Source organism: Furipterus horrens, unplaced genomic scaffold (genome assembly GCF_987537825.1).
Source record: "Furipterus horrens unplaced genomic scaffold, mFurHor1.1.pri manual_scaffold_13, whole genome shotgun sequence".
Classification (NCBI taxonomy): domain Eukaryota; kingdom Metazoa; phylum Chordata; class Mammalia; order Chiroptera; family Furipteridae; genus Furipterus; species Furipterus horrens.
Window position 1 is genome coordinate 21,912,417 of NW_028327183.1, and position 16,340 is coordinate 21,928,756.

At 40.8% G+C, this 16,340-nt stretch overlaps 1 protein-coding gene across 1 annotated transcript in view; it reads right to left on the bottom strand.

Annotated features, from left to right (window-relative positions):
• Window positions 1-11,123: 11,123 nt before the first annotated feature.
• ADAMTS18 (ADAM metallopeptidase with thrombospondin type 1 motif 18) overlaps window positions 11,124-16,340 on the bottom strand; it is a 135,754-nt gene continuing 130,537 nt past the window's right edge. The window contains exons 22-23 of the mRNA XM_090259515.1: window positions 14,084-14,231; window positions 11,124-11,780 (exon numbers count right to left, since the gene is read on the bottom strand). Of these exons, the coding sequence (XP_090115641.1) occupies window positions 11,665-11,780; window positions 14,084-14,231 (264 nt within the window). The 3' untranslated portion in view covers window positions 11,124-11,664. The remainder of the gene's footprint in view (window positions 11,781-14,083; window positions 14,232-16,340) is intronic.

Below are 16,340 nucleotides of genomic sequence, written 5' to 3' on the forward strand. Positions count from 1 at the left end.
ATTGGCATTTTGATAGGGTCTGCACAGAATCTGTAGATTGCTTTGGGTAGCATGGACATGTTAACAATGTTAATTAATCCTATCCACAGTGTATTAATGTTTCCAAGTACAGGTATTTTACCTCCTTGGATAAATTTAATTCCTAGGTATTTGATTCTTTTTGATGCAGTTTTAAATGGTCTTGTTCTCTTAATTTCTCTCTTTGATAGTTTATTAGTATAAAAAGTGCAATTAGTTTCTGAATTAGTCTTGTATCCTACTTTACTGATTTATTTGTTAGTTTTAATATTTTTTGATGGAATATTTAGGGTTCTGTCTACATGGTATCATTCATTTGCAAATAATGACAGTTTTACTTCTTTTCTAATTTGGATGCATTTTATTTCTTGTCTGATTGCTGTGGGTAAGACTTTCAATACTATGTTGAATAAAAGTGATGAAAGTGGTTTTGTATTCAGTTGTCACTACTTCCTTTTCATTTCTGACTTTATTTATTTGGGGCTGTGCTCTTTTTTTAGGGGGTTCTGGTTAAAGATTTATCAACTTTTATCTTTTACAAAAAATACAACTCTTGGTATCATCATTGATCTTTTCTATTGTTTTTTAGGCTCTGTGTTTTAGGTTCTGTGTTTTTCCTATTCCCATCTGATGTGCATTATTTTCTCCCTTATACTCATTTTTGGCTTGCTTTGTTCTTTTTCTAGCTCCTTTCAGTGTGAATTTAGATTGAACTCTGCATCTGATAGATTGCTTCTCTCTTTATTTTGTTTAGCTGTTTTTCTGGAGTTTTGAGTCATTCTTTCATTTGGGCCACGTTTCTTCATCTCCTCATTTTGGCAGCTTCCCTGTGTTTCTGTGTATTAGGTAGAGCTGCTTTGACTCCGTGTCTTGGTAGCGTGGCCTATGTAGTAAGTGTCCTGTAGGGTCCAGTGGCATAGCCTTCCCTATCATCCAGGCTGGGTACTTGAGGTGCGCCCTTCATGTGAGCTGAGTACATCCTCCTCTTGTAGTTGAGCAATGGTTGCTGTTGGCAGATCAATGGGAGGATTGACCCAGGCCAGTCAGCTGCAAGGATTGGCTGTGACCACTGACCACCAACCTCTGCCCTCTGTGGAGGACCAGCTGTGCAGGGGCAGGGTGGTGTGCTCCACAGTGGTCTGTAGCTGTGCACTGGGTGCACGGGCCCTGGGTTTTCCCAGGTGGCGCAGGCCAAGGTCAGCTCCCATCTGTGTTCTGTCTGGGGTCACCCTGCCTGAGCTATAAAGCAGTCTGAGATGGCTGCTACTTGTGCTGGGATTGGAGATTCCCAGGCAAAGCCAAGCTGTGAACCTAGGCTGGCTGCTGGCAGTGCCAGGCTTGAGCTCACCGAGGTGGGCTGTTGCTTGTTTGATAGGATTCAGGAAGTTGTGAAGCAGGAGCCAACACCAGCCATTCATACAGAAAAGCAGCTTGGGTGGACCCATAAGTTGGGTGGGGCAGAGTTTCTGGGGAGCTCTAAGGTGAGCGAAACGGTGTTGGCTGGTTGATGGAGTCTCAGATATGGTACTAGCTTGCCAGTTCTGTGGGGGGAGTTTAGAAAAGACACGATGGCCTCTGCTGGCCTTGATGCCAGACACTTCAGTTTCTCCCTGTACGCCACTGGTGCCTTTCAAGCTGTCACGCTGGTCCTGGCGCTCAGAGGGAGGGAGTCTGAGTAGGTGAGTTCATGCGTGGGCTCTTTAAAAGGAACTGCTTGATGCTGTAGTAGTTTCTTTCACTGACTCAATCCCCACTGGCTTTTGCAGCCAGAAGTTAATGACGACTGGGGACTTATGTTTCTGGCACTGGAACCCTGGGCTGGAAGACCTGGTATGGGTCCGGCATTCCTCACTCTCGAGATAGCCCTCCTGAATTTTTACCCACCACATGTAATTATGGGACCAGCCCATTCCACATATGCGCCCCTCCTACCAGTCTGGATGGATGTGGCTTCTTTAATTCCATAGTTGTCAGACTTCCATTCAGCTTGATTTCTGACAGTTTCAAGTGATGATTGTTCTATATTTTAGTTGTACTTTTGATGTGGTTGAGCGAAGAGGCGAGCCGTGTCTGCCTACGCTGCCATCGTGACCAGAAGTCCTGCGATTTCTCACTGAGTTCATCTACTTTTCCCCCAAGTTTATCGAGCATCCTTATAACTAGCGCTTTGAACTCTATATCTGGGAAATTACTTGTGTTCATTTTGTTTAGTTATTTTTCTGTAGTCTTGTTCTTTCCTTTATTTATGACATGTTTGTCTCCTCATTTTGGCTGACTCTCTGTGTTTGTTTCTATGTATTTGGTAAACCTTCTACGTCTCCCGGTCTTGACAGAGTGGCCTTATATCAAAGGTGTCCTTTAGGTCCCAGTGACATAGTCTCCCTATCACCTGAGTTGGGTGCTCCAGGGGTGTCCCCTATGTGGATTGTGCATGCCTTCCTTTCATAGTTGAGACTCAGTCACTGTTGGAACATGCGTGGGTGGGGCTGATCTCAGCTGGCTGACTGTAGTGTTGGTGTGACTACATCGGCCGAGTTGTGCAGGGGCTGAATCCAGAGGAAGAGTTGCTTAAGCAGGGCTCTCGTGCTAGCTGAGTCCACCCCTAAGGTGTGGCATTTGTGATGCTCATTGGGTGGTGGTCTGGTGTGGTCTGAAGCTGGCCACTGAATTAGTTCTGGAATCCTATGGGAGGTTCCAGTGCAGGCCAGGGTCAGCTGCTGCTTTTGCCGGGCTTCGGCCCTCTTGGTTGGAGCTACAAAGTGATCTGCAGGTGGTTGCCGCTTTGCTGGGCTTGGTGGTACATGGGAGAAGCTAGGCTATAAACGGAGGCCACTTGTGCTGGGCTTGCGGTCAGCTTAGTGGAAGCTATCTGATGGGGTTTGCGATACAAGCTGAGACCAGTCACCATCTGTGTTGGGCTTGGGGTCACTTAGCAACAGCTACAGGGCATGGGGAGGCTGGCCACTGTTTGTCTGCCGTTTGTGAACTTTTGACAGATTTTAGGAAAGTTTCAATCTGAACTGAGGCAAGCCTTTCGTGCGGAAAAACCACTAGAAGAGACTGAGTGAGGCCAGAATGGCTAATCGGGTGGGGCAGGATCTCAGGGACTCACTGGGGTGGGGGAAACAGTGTTTGCCAGGTTCATGGGGCACACATATGTGGTTACCCTATGCACTGGGCTGGCTGGATGGGAAGAGAGATAACACAAGAACATATGGCACCTGACAGCTCTTCCATCCCCAGAGAAAGTTGCCCCCAGCCTCACCCTGGAGTGAATTTAGCTCCTTCCATCCATTGCTGGCACTTTTTGAGCTCTTGCCCCTGCCCTGGAGCTTAAAGCAAATGAGTTTGTGAGTGAGTGACTCTGTGACAGTTCAAGAGAAGAGCCTTGGTCTCTAGCATCCCTTTGTCTTTTGCAAACACATCCTGCTGGTTTTCACAGCCAGATGTTAGGGGGCCTCCACTTCCTGACACTGGTACCCTAGGTTGGGGAGCCCAGGGTAGGGCTGGAATCCCTCACTCTTCAAAAGGGACCTCCCCAGATGAGATATTCCTCCCGATTCTTCTTCACCACACTGTGGGTGTGTGACCTGCCCATTCTGCAACTCTGCCCCTCCTACCAGTCTCCCTGTGGCTTCTTCTTTATATCTTAGTTATTATACTTCTGTTCAGCTAGTGTTCAGGTGGTTCTCTGTGATGGTGGTTTTTTAATTTAGTTGTAATTTTGATGTGGTCATGGGAGAAGGCAAGCACAGAGTTTACCTACTTTGCAGTCTTGAGTGCAAGTCCAGACATGTTTATTTTAAATATCTTGAATCAATCTTCAAAAACAAAAAAAAAAAAAAAACAAAAAAAAAAAACCCAAACCCTGTAAATGAATGAAATTAACCATTAAACATAAGAAGTCAAAGGCCCATACCAGCACAAATCATGAAATAAACTTGTTTTTACTTTAGCATGGTCAAAAAGCATCAGTCTAATGTGTGTGTCTTCTCTATATTATCAAAGATATTGTTTCTTTTGTCTTCCACAGTACAAAAGCTAAATTTACTATTTTCACTCAGTTGGCTCAGCTAGTGCATTTCTGGCAATTTGTAAGGAAGCAATAGTTGGCCCAATTCATAAAAATGATTAATTTACCTCTTGGCACCTAATGACTGGGCAGGAAATAGGATAGGAGCCTTCATTCTCCCTTGACTCAGGATCTCAGGAGCACAACTGTTTTCATGCACTGCAGGTTTTTACACACACACACACACACACACACACACACACACATACACGAGATCCTGGGAATGATATGCCAGAAGACACTGGTTTTGCTAGTGCATGCTTTTTCCTTTAAAAAAAAGGAAAGAAAGTGCACTAGCTCTTGCATGTGGATGCTTGACTGAGAAAAATGGCCAACTGCCCCCCATCCTGCTGATCAAGGGCCCATCAAACCCTGCTGTCGGCTAGTGACACATTTGGGAATGAGAAGGCTCTGAGAGAAAGCTGGCCAGGGAACTGGTTCCTGCCTGTGCGTCCTCCTCCTGACCCATTACTTACCACCCTAAGAGTTTCCCGGGTGCAGAGGATGAGAACAGGTCAAGGCCCCTTTGTTGTTACTGAGTTTGGCCCCCACCTCCTCAGAGCTGTGCCTGAGGGTGTGCTGCCAAAGCACTTCTTTATTTGCCCTAGACCGGCTGTTCCTCGAGAAACTTGAATCCCTTTTAAAATATAAATTCCCAGGCTTAATTAATTACATTTATAAAATGGGGCCTGGGAAGTTTTTGTAAAATATTCTTGTGATTGTGATGTTACTAATTATTTAGAAACTATTGTACTGAGACATACTCTAGATTCAACTTGCTTTCAAAGGGGATGGGGCAGGGGAGAGAGGACCTTCTTTCCAAGGATGGGAGACACTCAGCCCCATAGTGTGTGGAAAGAGAGTGCCAGACAGCAGAGTGGCGAGGCCTTCATCCAAGAGGGGCTGCCCTGTCCTTTCTGTGCTCCAGTCACATAAAATGAAAGCGGGGGGAGTCAGAGGGAAACATGTCTGGGCCTCCTCTTTAGCAGGAATGGCCCCCAGCCCTGGTTTACCTTCAAAGCCCATCCCCTCCAAGGGCTCTGACTGTGAACTTACTCCAGCGGAAGTGCCACTTTCCCTACTGCACACCAGTTTTCGGAAGTCTGTTAGCCATGCGGGCAGAGGGCTGAGGAGTACCAAGTGTTCATGCAGAGTAGTGTTTTCTCACATGTGGCGTGGGGACTGCGGTGCCACACTAGGAGATGTCAGGTGATCTCCTGGCCTGTGGGGGGCAGGGGCAGCCTTAGTGGGGAGGCCAAGGCGGTGTAGGGAAGAAGGGAAGAGGGGTAGAAAGGAACAGGGGGGCTTGGGGAGAAATGGCCCACAGGATTTCCTTTTCCTAGACACCAGTGCCTCTTTCTCAAACCAGTTAGGGTGCTGGCAACACTCCTTGCACCTCATTTGTCCATTAAATGAGCCAACAATTATATAAGTTAGTTTTTGTTATTGAATGATCTATGAACTCAACTGTGACCATCACTAAACACAGTTCAGGAAAACAGATACACCTTCCAAGTATCTCTTCATAATATGCAAACAGGATCACGGTTGTGTGTAGGCAAGGCAACTTGGCATTACTTTGCAGAAACTAACAAATAATGGGACACATTCAGAAAAATATATTCTTTTATATCACTCCTTATGGCTCCTCTCTATACACAAAAATCTGCTGCACAAAAGTCACTTATTATGATTCTCAATGTCTAACTATCAGCAAAGGTACAGTTAATAGATATACTTTGCCTTGTCTATGTACAATATAAAATGGGATTCAAGATAAAAATAATCTTATTGACAGGAAATTCTGTTTTTATCCTAAGCTTAGTGATGCTAAATGGAATACCCCAGAGGAGCTATGGACAGTTCACTTATTCTCATTGAGGATTTTTTCAATATGAATTCTGTAAACCAATTATAGTGACAATATTTTATTTTTAATTAACAACTTAAATGTTAATATTTAGTGGGTTAATTTCTTTTAGCTACTTTTTATTGTAAATAATATAATTTTCCTTTAAAGGAGTTATAAAAAGTTTGCTTTTTAAATATAATATTTTATTAGATCAAACAATTTTTTACTTAAAGTAAAAATTTAGTAGAGGTGTTTTGTGTTTACAGGGAAACTCAAGACAATAGTAAATGAATAACAGCTGTTCAAGAATCACTTCTCCGAGAGGTCTCCCCTGGAGAAGGAAATACAATGACCCACACCCAGGGTTGGCTGATGAAAAGGTACTTCAGGTGAAGCTCCTCAGTACTATAGAGGCCATAGGGGTGCTCGAGGTCTTAAAATCCACTGGGAAAGATAAGGCAAGGCAGACAAAACATGAAATTCATATATAGCAGGTCCTCAAATAGTACCATTTCGTCCAACCTCATTTTGTTGTAACCTTGATAAGATGCTGTAGGAACTGCACTCTTGTTTTTATGTCTCTAAGTCCATGTCATTTCATTTAATGTCACAACTTATTGATGACATTGAGGTCTCATGGGATATACTTTTCATGACTAAAATAAACCCAATAGAACATAAGTAAATGGCCTTTTCGTCACTGCATTTAGCAATAATGGGTTCTATGCTATTAATTCCCTGAACCATTTTTTGTATGATACATGCTGCTGTGAGATCATCCTTCCCTCCAGTCAGCATACATAATCCATACCAAGGCCACAGTTCCTTCTTGCCCTCTCGCTATACTAATGGACTTGACATTGTAGGCTCCAATCTCAGATTCTGTTGCTCAGGAAACACTATCATCCTGGAGAGAAGCAGTTTATTAGAGGATAAAGATGGTTATGCAACAAGTCTTTAAGTATCCTTTACTGAGAAGACCGGCTAAGTGGGAATTTATGACCCTCCCATTCCCAATTCCCCACCGTAAGCCATCTCAGCTCTGCTCATAACTCTTCATTATTAAACCACTAATTCACAGATCCTCTTCACATGCATAGAATTCTAAGGCCTACATGTCCTTTCTATTTCATCTCTCCCAGGGTAATGCAACACAGTGACAAGAGAATAATGACCTTTTAAGTCCAATGGACCTGAGTTTGAATTCTGACCCATCACTCAATGACCATGTGCCTTTGGGCCAAATGTCTGAATCCAGAGTCCTCATCTGGAACGGGAAGATAACACTGTCTTCCTAATGAGGCTTTTATGAGGATTAAATGAGATAATGCATAAAGAACTTTTTAGCACAGTACTTGGTTCCCATTAAGCACTAATATATGGTTACCCAACAGTATAAAGATATTTTCTCCTTTCTGCAATTTATACCATTTTTCATCCTTAACTGAATTTCTTATGTTTACCAATTAGCAATAATTCATATTAAAATCCTCTTAAGTATATTTTAAAGTTATGCATGAATCTACATATTATATATATGTAATCATATATTCAGGGAAAACATTTTTTTATTCAAGTTAATTGGATTCACTTTGCCCAGATAGTTTTTATTCTCTACTGGTCTGATGGTTTGAAATTTGAAAAACCCAAGAGAAATTGCTCTTCTAGCTTTTAAAAAGAACTTGAATGTTTCTTAGGGAGAGAAACTAATGATTATGCAAGGATTTGGTATAGTATTCAATAAAAAGGATTGTATATAAAAATTGTAATCATGGGCCAGAATGATCCTAAGCTTGGTACAATTATGTACAAATGATAGAAAATTATAGGTAGGGGATTATGGAGTACTAAATTGTGGTAAATAAATTCACTGCAACTAAAGTGGGGCAGGGCCCACCCTTTAGAATTAGAATCTGTAAATGAAACTCTACATCTTTTTGTTTCTTTGTTTTGTTTTGACCTTGTTTCTTTTGAGGTTGATGACACAGCTCTGGGCTTTATCTCCAATTACAGCCCATTGCCTTTCCCATAGGTCCTGATCTGAGGAAGACCAGCCAAGGAAAAATGCAGTTTCTTTCTGGTTTTCTATTCTTTCATTTTTAAAAAAAAATGCTTTTTAATTTTTCAATTACAGTTGACATACAATATTTTATTAGTTTCAAGTGTACAACATAGTGATTGGACATTTATGTAATTTACTAAGTCATAGCCCCAATAAGCCTAGTACCCACCTGGCACCACACATAGTTCTTATAATATCTTATAATATCTTATTATTGACTGCATTCCCTATGCTGTGCTTTACATCCCTGGGACTATTTAACTGCCAATTTGTCCTACTTAATGTCTTCACCTTTTTTGCCTATTCTCCAGACTCCCCTTCCATCTGGCAACTATCAGTTTGTCTTCTTTATCTATGAGGTGGTTTCAGTTTTGTTTGTTCATTTCCTTTGTTTTTTAGATTCCACATACGAGTGAAATCATACGGTATTTGTCTTTCTCTGTTTGACTTAATTCACTTAGCATAATACCCCCTACATCCATCCATATTTTCCCAAATGGTAAGACTCAATTCTTTTTTTTTTTTTTTTTATAGCTGAGTAATATTCCATTGTACCAGTTCTTTATCCATGATCTATTGTTGGACAGTTGGGTAGCTTCCATATCTTGGCTATTGTAAACAATCTTGCAATGAACATGTGGGGTGCATATATATTTTCAAGTTGGTGCTTTGGAGTTCTTCAGATAAATACCTAGAAGTTGAATTTCTAGATCATATGGTAGTTCTATTTTTAATTTTTGAGGAACCTCCATACTGCTTTTCATAGTGGCCATATCATTTGCAGTCCCACCAACAGTACACCAAGGTTCCCTTTTCTTCACATCCTTGTCAACACTTGTTCATTATTGATGATGGCCATTCTGGTGGATGTGAAATGGTATCTCATTATGGTTTTAATTTGCATTTTTTTGATGATTTGTGATGTTGGGCATCTTTTCATATGTCTAGTGGACATCAGTATGTCCTCTTTGGAGAAGTGTCTACTCAGATTCTCTGCTCATTTTTTAATCAAAATCAAATGTTTTGATATTTTGGTGTTTTATATATATTCTGAGAGAGAGAGAGAGAGAGAGAGAGAGAGAGAGAGAGAGAGAGAGAGAGAGGGAGAGAGAGAGAGAAATTTTTTGGATATTAACCCCTTACCAGATGTATCTACGCCTGTTTAGTAGGTTGTCTTTTTATTTTGTTGATGGTGTCCTTCATTGTGCAAAACTTTTTAGTTTGATGTAGTCTCATTTGATACTTTTTTAATTTGCTTCATATAACATATCCAAAAAATATTGCTGAGTGATGTCAAAGATTTTATTGCCTGTTTTCTTCTAAAAGTTCTATGATTTAGGGTTTACATTTAAGACTTTAATGCATTTTGAGTTTACGTTTGTATATGGTGTAAGAAAGTGGTCATTTTTTTTTTTCATATATCTGTCTAGTTTTCCCAACTCTATTGAAGAGATTGTCTTTACCCACTGTATAGTTTTGCCTTTGTCATATATTAGCCATATAGGCACAAGTTTATTTATGGGTGTAATTTAGTTATTTTCCCTTCCTTCTTCCTCCCTTATTTTTCTTTGCAAAACAATTTTAACAGAATGACTTTGAACTAGGAAAAAGGAAAACCAACTACATTTATGGTAGGTTTATCTAGCTAACTTGGATGATTTCCATAAATGTCTACATGATCATTAGAACATAAAAAATAATTTATGTCATCTATTTCATCCCAATGTTTGATAGGTTTTGTTTTTATCATACAAACAAGAAAAAATAATTAATGAGAAATTTTAGGGCGGTAAAGTAAGATGTTCAACTTTTCATCAACATTTATACAGTCAAATCACCTTGGAAATAAGTTCTGCAATAAATCAGTGAGAAGCCAGTTAACAAGTTTCAAAGATAAAGAAACAGAACACTTTATTATAAAACTTATAAAATAATTAAATATTACACATATATTTTGACTTTTCTCTATAACCCATGGTTTTATTCAACACTTTTCCTCAGAATTAATATCACCCAGAGAAGCAAGTGAGAACACATAACAATAGGCTATTAATTAATAAATTAATCTTTCCATAAAATAATAAAATGATAATTATATAAAGAAACAAATAAACAAATAACTTGTAATTTTTCAGAGGGTTGGTGATGTAGAACTTTTTTTCTGATGATAAAATGACCACTACTATAGGCCAAGACAGTTGAGACAATATTCTAATCATTTCTCTGAGGTTCAAAAATGCATGGTTTTAATGAGGATGGGAACAAAGGATGGTCTAAATTTAATACACCACTGTCTAGTTGGTTGTGCTGAGCTGGCAAATCCCTGTTTGAATTGAGACTTTTTAAAGCAGTAAAACTGGGTTACATTCATCAAAAAACTGAGGAATAGAGTAGAATTATATAACCACATCTCAAAAAATTACAGTAGGATTCAGTCTTGTAAGTTACTTTGGTTTTGGCAAAACAGTGTGGTGTTTTTGCAATTGAGAACAATTTTAAGCTCATTAGTGCCAACCAACAGCTGGCTTTTGAAGACTGAAAATATCATCTAAAAAATTGTAAAATACTCTTATTCATTGAATGGTTTTACCATATTATGATTTATTAATATCAATGTAGCAAGACGACAGATGGATTTTTTTATTGCCACTATGACTTTTTCTTGTTAACTAAATCCTAGGGCAAATTTAAACATGTCAGTTGGTAGGAAAAAAACCACAAGTAGCCTTTAATTTTCCAAGCAGCTATGATAATAAGTAGGGAGCATTACAAATAATGGTCTCCTCTCCTTCAGCACACTATTTCACTCCTCCTAGATTTTTACCAGAAATGAACATTTCACCAATTTTGACTCTCAACAAGCAGTCTAGAGGATCCTGTCTAGCACCAAAAGTTACGAGGTTGATATATTGTGTGAGGCATCAATATTTACCTTTCTTGTGAGCTTTTCGATTTCCTCCAGAGTGTGAATTTCAATTAAACGGAAATCTTAAATAGTCCATGTTGCTCTGTTTTTAGAATATTCCTTGGAACACTTTTCAAGTTGTGAATTTTAGTCTTGGAGACTCGCTATAAGCAGAATATACTTTAAACAAAATAATATAAACAACACACGCACACTAAATAAACATAACATGAAGCTTGCTAGTCCAGCAGCAAGCACTGTTGTGAGCACCATTTGGCTTCTTGTACAACTCCTGGTTGGGGTGTCCACAGTCTCAGTCAAACTGTGAGCTCCAAGTAAACGTTCCATCCATGTTTGATTCCTCCAACATTCAGTCTACGACCTGAAGTCTTAAAAGACCTTTTCAAAACCAATGCCTTTGCCATGGAACCCTGTCCAATTCAAAGGGGGATGTGTCCCAGAGTTGACCAGATTCTCACCTTGACACAATTAAAAGTTGCCATACCTCAGTGTGATTCACCACTTCTTTCACGTAACAGTGTTGCTTTTGTTTTTGTTTCTTCATGAGTCAGATTTGTCGTCGCTTCCCATTTTCAAGTGCTTCAGAGTACCATCCGCTTGGGGAAACCGCAAAAGGTGCCCGTCAGTTCTTCAGAGCCAGCCCCCCACACACCGCAGACCGCTTGGGGGCTGCTGCAGGCGTCAGCTTTTGACCTGAACGGTGAGCCCCTCGCCCTCGGGTGCTGGGGAGGGCGTCAGCTCTTCCTGGTGCATGACTTACAGCATTGCTTGCCGTAAAATTTGTGGTTGCAGACACCGTGTTGAGGAACTAGATGACACCAGCTGAAGAAATCCACACAGGCTGGATCCTCTAAAGGGAGAAAATTGAGTTAGCATGTTAGGAAAAAGCTCAGTCTTTTTTCTTAAGATGAAGTCATGCAAATCAAAGGCCTTGTATCTACTTGCCTGTGCTTCCGAGTGGTTTTTCTTCTTGTCCATTGGGACTTTGGTAGGAAGGTGGGGAAAGCAGCATTAAGACATGAAAAGGGACTATGACCCTTGAGCAAAATTTAAACAGGTGAGGGAAAAGTGGGTGTTAAGAAAAAAAGTCATATCCAGCTACAGATGATCTGATCCTCCCCAAATAGCCTGGGAGGTACCACTTTGCATCCAAGGGAAGTCCCTACAACAGCACATTCAAAATCACCTGAGGATCTTGTGAAACCATTGGTTCTGATTCAGAAGGCTCTATGGAGAGTGCTGGGATTCTATATTTCTAACCAGCATGCAGGAGATACTGCTGCTGGTCCGTGCAAATTACTTTGGGGAACAAGGAGCCTAATGTATTAGGAGTTGGAACACCTGGATTGGAGGCCCACCTGCAACACTTCACAGTTTTAAGTAAATCTCATAGCCAATTTGCAACTAAATGGAAGTCAACACCAGTCCTTTCTAACTTCTTTAAATAGGACAACAGATGTGATTATCGATTGAAAGCAGGACATTGCACATCAAGGATTCTTACCCAGAAGGGCCTCCATGAGACACAGAACGCACATGAAATTGTAAGTAAGATGTTCTTTATGTAAACATAATACATGTTGGAGGAGTTAGGGCCCAGTCGTTCTACTGGATTCTCAAGCATTATTTATTTGCTTATGTATTTATTTATTTATTTAATATTTAGGGTCTGTCCTCTACATGACTATTCTAATTCATAGCTGGGATGGTTTTCCCCTCCTTTGTGCAAGCCTTTAGGTGCCTTTACCTTCACCTCACCCAAAAGCACACACTGCCCATGGGCATCTACTCAAGTGCCTTCTGAGTTCATTCTTCAGTAGCTCTCCACTGTGCTGCTGGTCACAGCATGCAAAACTCTCAGCTCCCCTGCTGCTCCCAATGATAGCTTACTTTCTATGATTCAGAGCTGCCTCAAGTTCTTTCTTCAAGCCTTGGTTCTTCTGCCTAAAATTCCCAGCAATCCTTTGAAAAATTAAGCCAGCTCATGCAATGCCTCTGCACTCTCCATTAGCTCCCAGCCACTCAGAGTAAAAGATGGTTTTTACATTGGCCAACAAGGCCCCAGGTCTGGTTCACACAGCGTTTGTGTGTGTGGTTGCATCTGGAGCCATCTGACTAAAGGGTAGAAATTTGAAATCACTGATAGTGAAGAAAGCAGGAGATGGTCTAGGAAAACATGGCCACTTGCTCAAATTGTGTGTATTTTTCCCCCATTAGCTTTCTTCTGAGAGAGGCTGCAGGTCTGTAGAATTCCAGCATTGCTTAGAGGTGACCTGGCTCTGAGCAACTGCCTATTCCAGCTTTCTGGTCTTGTGCTAGCCTCAGATAAGATAGGGGAGAGAGCAGAGGAAGGCAAAGCAATGCCCAGAGCCTGGAGCTAAGGCTACATAAGTAGGTAAATGACAATGTAGAGAGAGGTGGGAATTGAGTCATAGTCCTGAATCTGATTCACTGCAAATTGGACAGCATAGGGTTAAAGACTGGACAGTCTTGGAAAAGACTCAGAAGATAGATCATTCTTTAGCCCAGGGAAATCTGATTAGGCTGAACAAAATAGTTCTTGGTTCTTGTCAGATTACTTCGAAATAAGTTGTATTAGTGAGAAACGGTGTAGTTCATTCAGATAACTGAATTTCCCATTTTTCCATTAGCACTCACTGCACTGCATTTGAACTAAGAAAACATTTAAGCCGTAGTCCTAGAACAATACATATTCAGTGTAATTGACTGCAATCCATCTTCTCGATTAAAATGTGAGCTCCTTGAGGGCAATTTTTGTTCAGGCTTGCATTCTCGCTGATTAATACAATCTCAGGCACACAGTGTTTCCTTTTTCGTGTGTTTGTTCAGTTAAAATTTAGTTTGGAAAAATGGACTCACAAGATTACCATTTCCCCATTTCGAAGTAAGAATTAATAACTAAAAAGCCTATCGTAAAATTAAATGTTCCCTGGCTGTGAGATCATTTCGAGCAGGAACTCCCTGGAATTGTGTCTTGTACACCTCCAAGGAGCACTGTTGCCATAGACTTTGATGTGAAGGGCGTCCCCTAGAGGTGTGGAATGAACAAGTTGCACAACCAAATGGGAGGGGTTTTTGAAACATTCTCTGAAGGCTAGTAAAATGGATGGAATGTGGGGGGTCCTCTTTTACCTCTCTTTTCAGGAGCCGGGCAAAAGTTTGTATTACAGGCTCGTATCCCTGGAGGTTTGTGTCGGAGCAGACAACTTGAGGAAGGCCGGCCCTGCTGCACACAATGGACAGATCGGGCCTGGATGCCGCCCCCGCAGGTCACCGTGCACTGCAGAAGAGGGAGAAAGGAAAGGGTCAGAAACACGCAGCTGATGGTATCCTTTCAGTGCCGGTGCTATCAGGGTCTCCATGCTTTATGACATTACCAAGATGCCTGCTGATAAAACGAATCGCCCAGAACCAGGTGCATGTGCTTGCAGCCTGCTATCTCTTCTAACATGTGGAACCCATTTGGCCTGATCAGAAGGGTCTGAGGCTGATGCTGTCTCACCCAATAGTGTGTGTCTCCTCATTCAGTGACTCATGGACAAGAGAGCTTCCAGAAATACAGAAGCTGCCCTAAGAATGTGGAAACAAATACAGACACCTCTAGGCAATTAATCACAGCATGTAAGGAATTCCAAATCTCTGCAGATGCAGCAGCGGAGGGGATAGTTCAAAGCGAGGACAGCAAAAGAAATGATATTCAGAGGGCTCTGGAATTATGCCCTCGGTGCCCAGCCGAATTCCTGGTTAGCATGGTGGATATGATGCTTCCCAGAAGTCAGTGTTATGGCTGTCCAATTCGAGTTTTTCTAAAAAAATGACTCATAAGGACTGTTAACGTTCTTACGTTTTCATGTGTGTCTGAACAAAATAACAAAAATTAAACAAGAAAATATTGTCAGGGAAAAAGCCCTTTAAATTGATGATATTTTGGTTTGCTTTTAAAAATTCGCTATATCATTTTATATTTTATTGCAGACAAACGAAAACTTCACTTTGGGCAACCATCACTATGTAGACTGGTATTTGGTATGAAAGAATATGAGTAGGAAGAGTATGATTTTGTAATTAGTCCCAAATTCAAATATAGGTGTATAATTATTATCAAATCACCTAAACCAGGAGTTGGCAAACTTTTCCTGTGAAGATGAAGATAGGAAATATTTTAGGTTTTATGGGCCATTTTTGCACCTATTCACCTCTGCTGTAGTAGCACAAACAGGTGGGAGCCGGGGCGCAGATATGGCATGCTGGCAGTGCTCTACTGATCTACACAATCTTATAAAAATCAACTTCCCAATGAGTGAAATAATCAAAAACTTTAAAAAGCAAGCCATAGCAATAGGAACTGTACCTAATACAGAGGTAACCACATAGGTATAGTACCTAGCCAAGTTAGAGACATAAAGTCATGCTGATTTCCTTTCTCCGTGTTTTACTTCCCAGATTGTCCCAAGCACACACATATGTAGTTGGCTTTGGAACAACATGGGTTGGGTGTTGACGTTCTGTGCCATTGAAAATCCATGTATAATTTTGACTCCCCCCAAAACTTAACTACTAACAGCCAATTGTTGACCAGAAGCTTTACTGATAACATAGTCCATTAACACATACTTTGAGTTATATGTATGATATACTGTATTCTTATGATAAGTCAGCTAGAGAAAAAATGTTAAGAAAATCCTAAGAGAAAATACACTTACAGTAATTATTGAAAAACATCCATGTGTAAGTGGACCTGCACAAATCAAACCCATGTTCTTCAAGGGTCAACTGTATACATACATGTGTACTTACAATACATATGAACACATGTATATATGTACGTGCAAATATGGGTATATACACACATGCACATACAGACAAACTGGTACTCGCCCACCCCTGTGTTTCATGGGGAGCTGTGGGCAGCATCTCAGGCCAGTGAGCTCTTTGAACAGTTGTGTACCACCTGTTGGTAAGAATGCCGCAAGGACCAGCTTTGAGTTCCTAGGGACATACTGCTTTCTCAGACAGCATCACATACTCCTACCAGTAAGAACCAAACCAGTGAGGCCAAAGTTTCATCTAAGACTTCTGAGAAGAAAGAGGGGCACTAACACAGGAGGAGCTGAAAAAGCTGAGGGTCCTGGGCTGACTCTGAACTTTACCTGCCTTATCCACAAAATGGGGACAAGAACACCCACTAATAAGACCATTAAAAGGATGAAGTGAGAGACTAGCAAATGCATGTGAAGTCTTCAGCATAGTGTATAGCAATGGCTTGACAAATGTTAGCTAGCTATTATTATTATAATATTTGGAAACATAAGAACCAAATGAGTCAAATCTGTGACTTCTAGAATGTAGAAGGCTCTAGTGGTGGATTTAATAGCAGCAGCAAATGTGA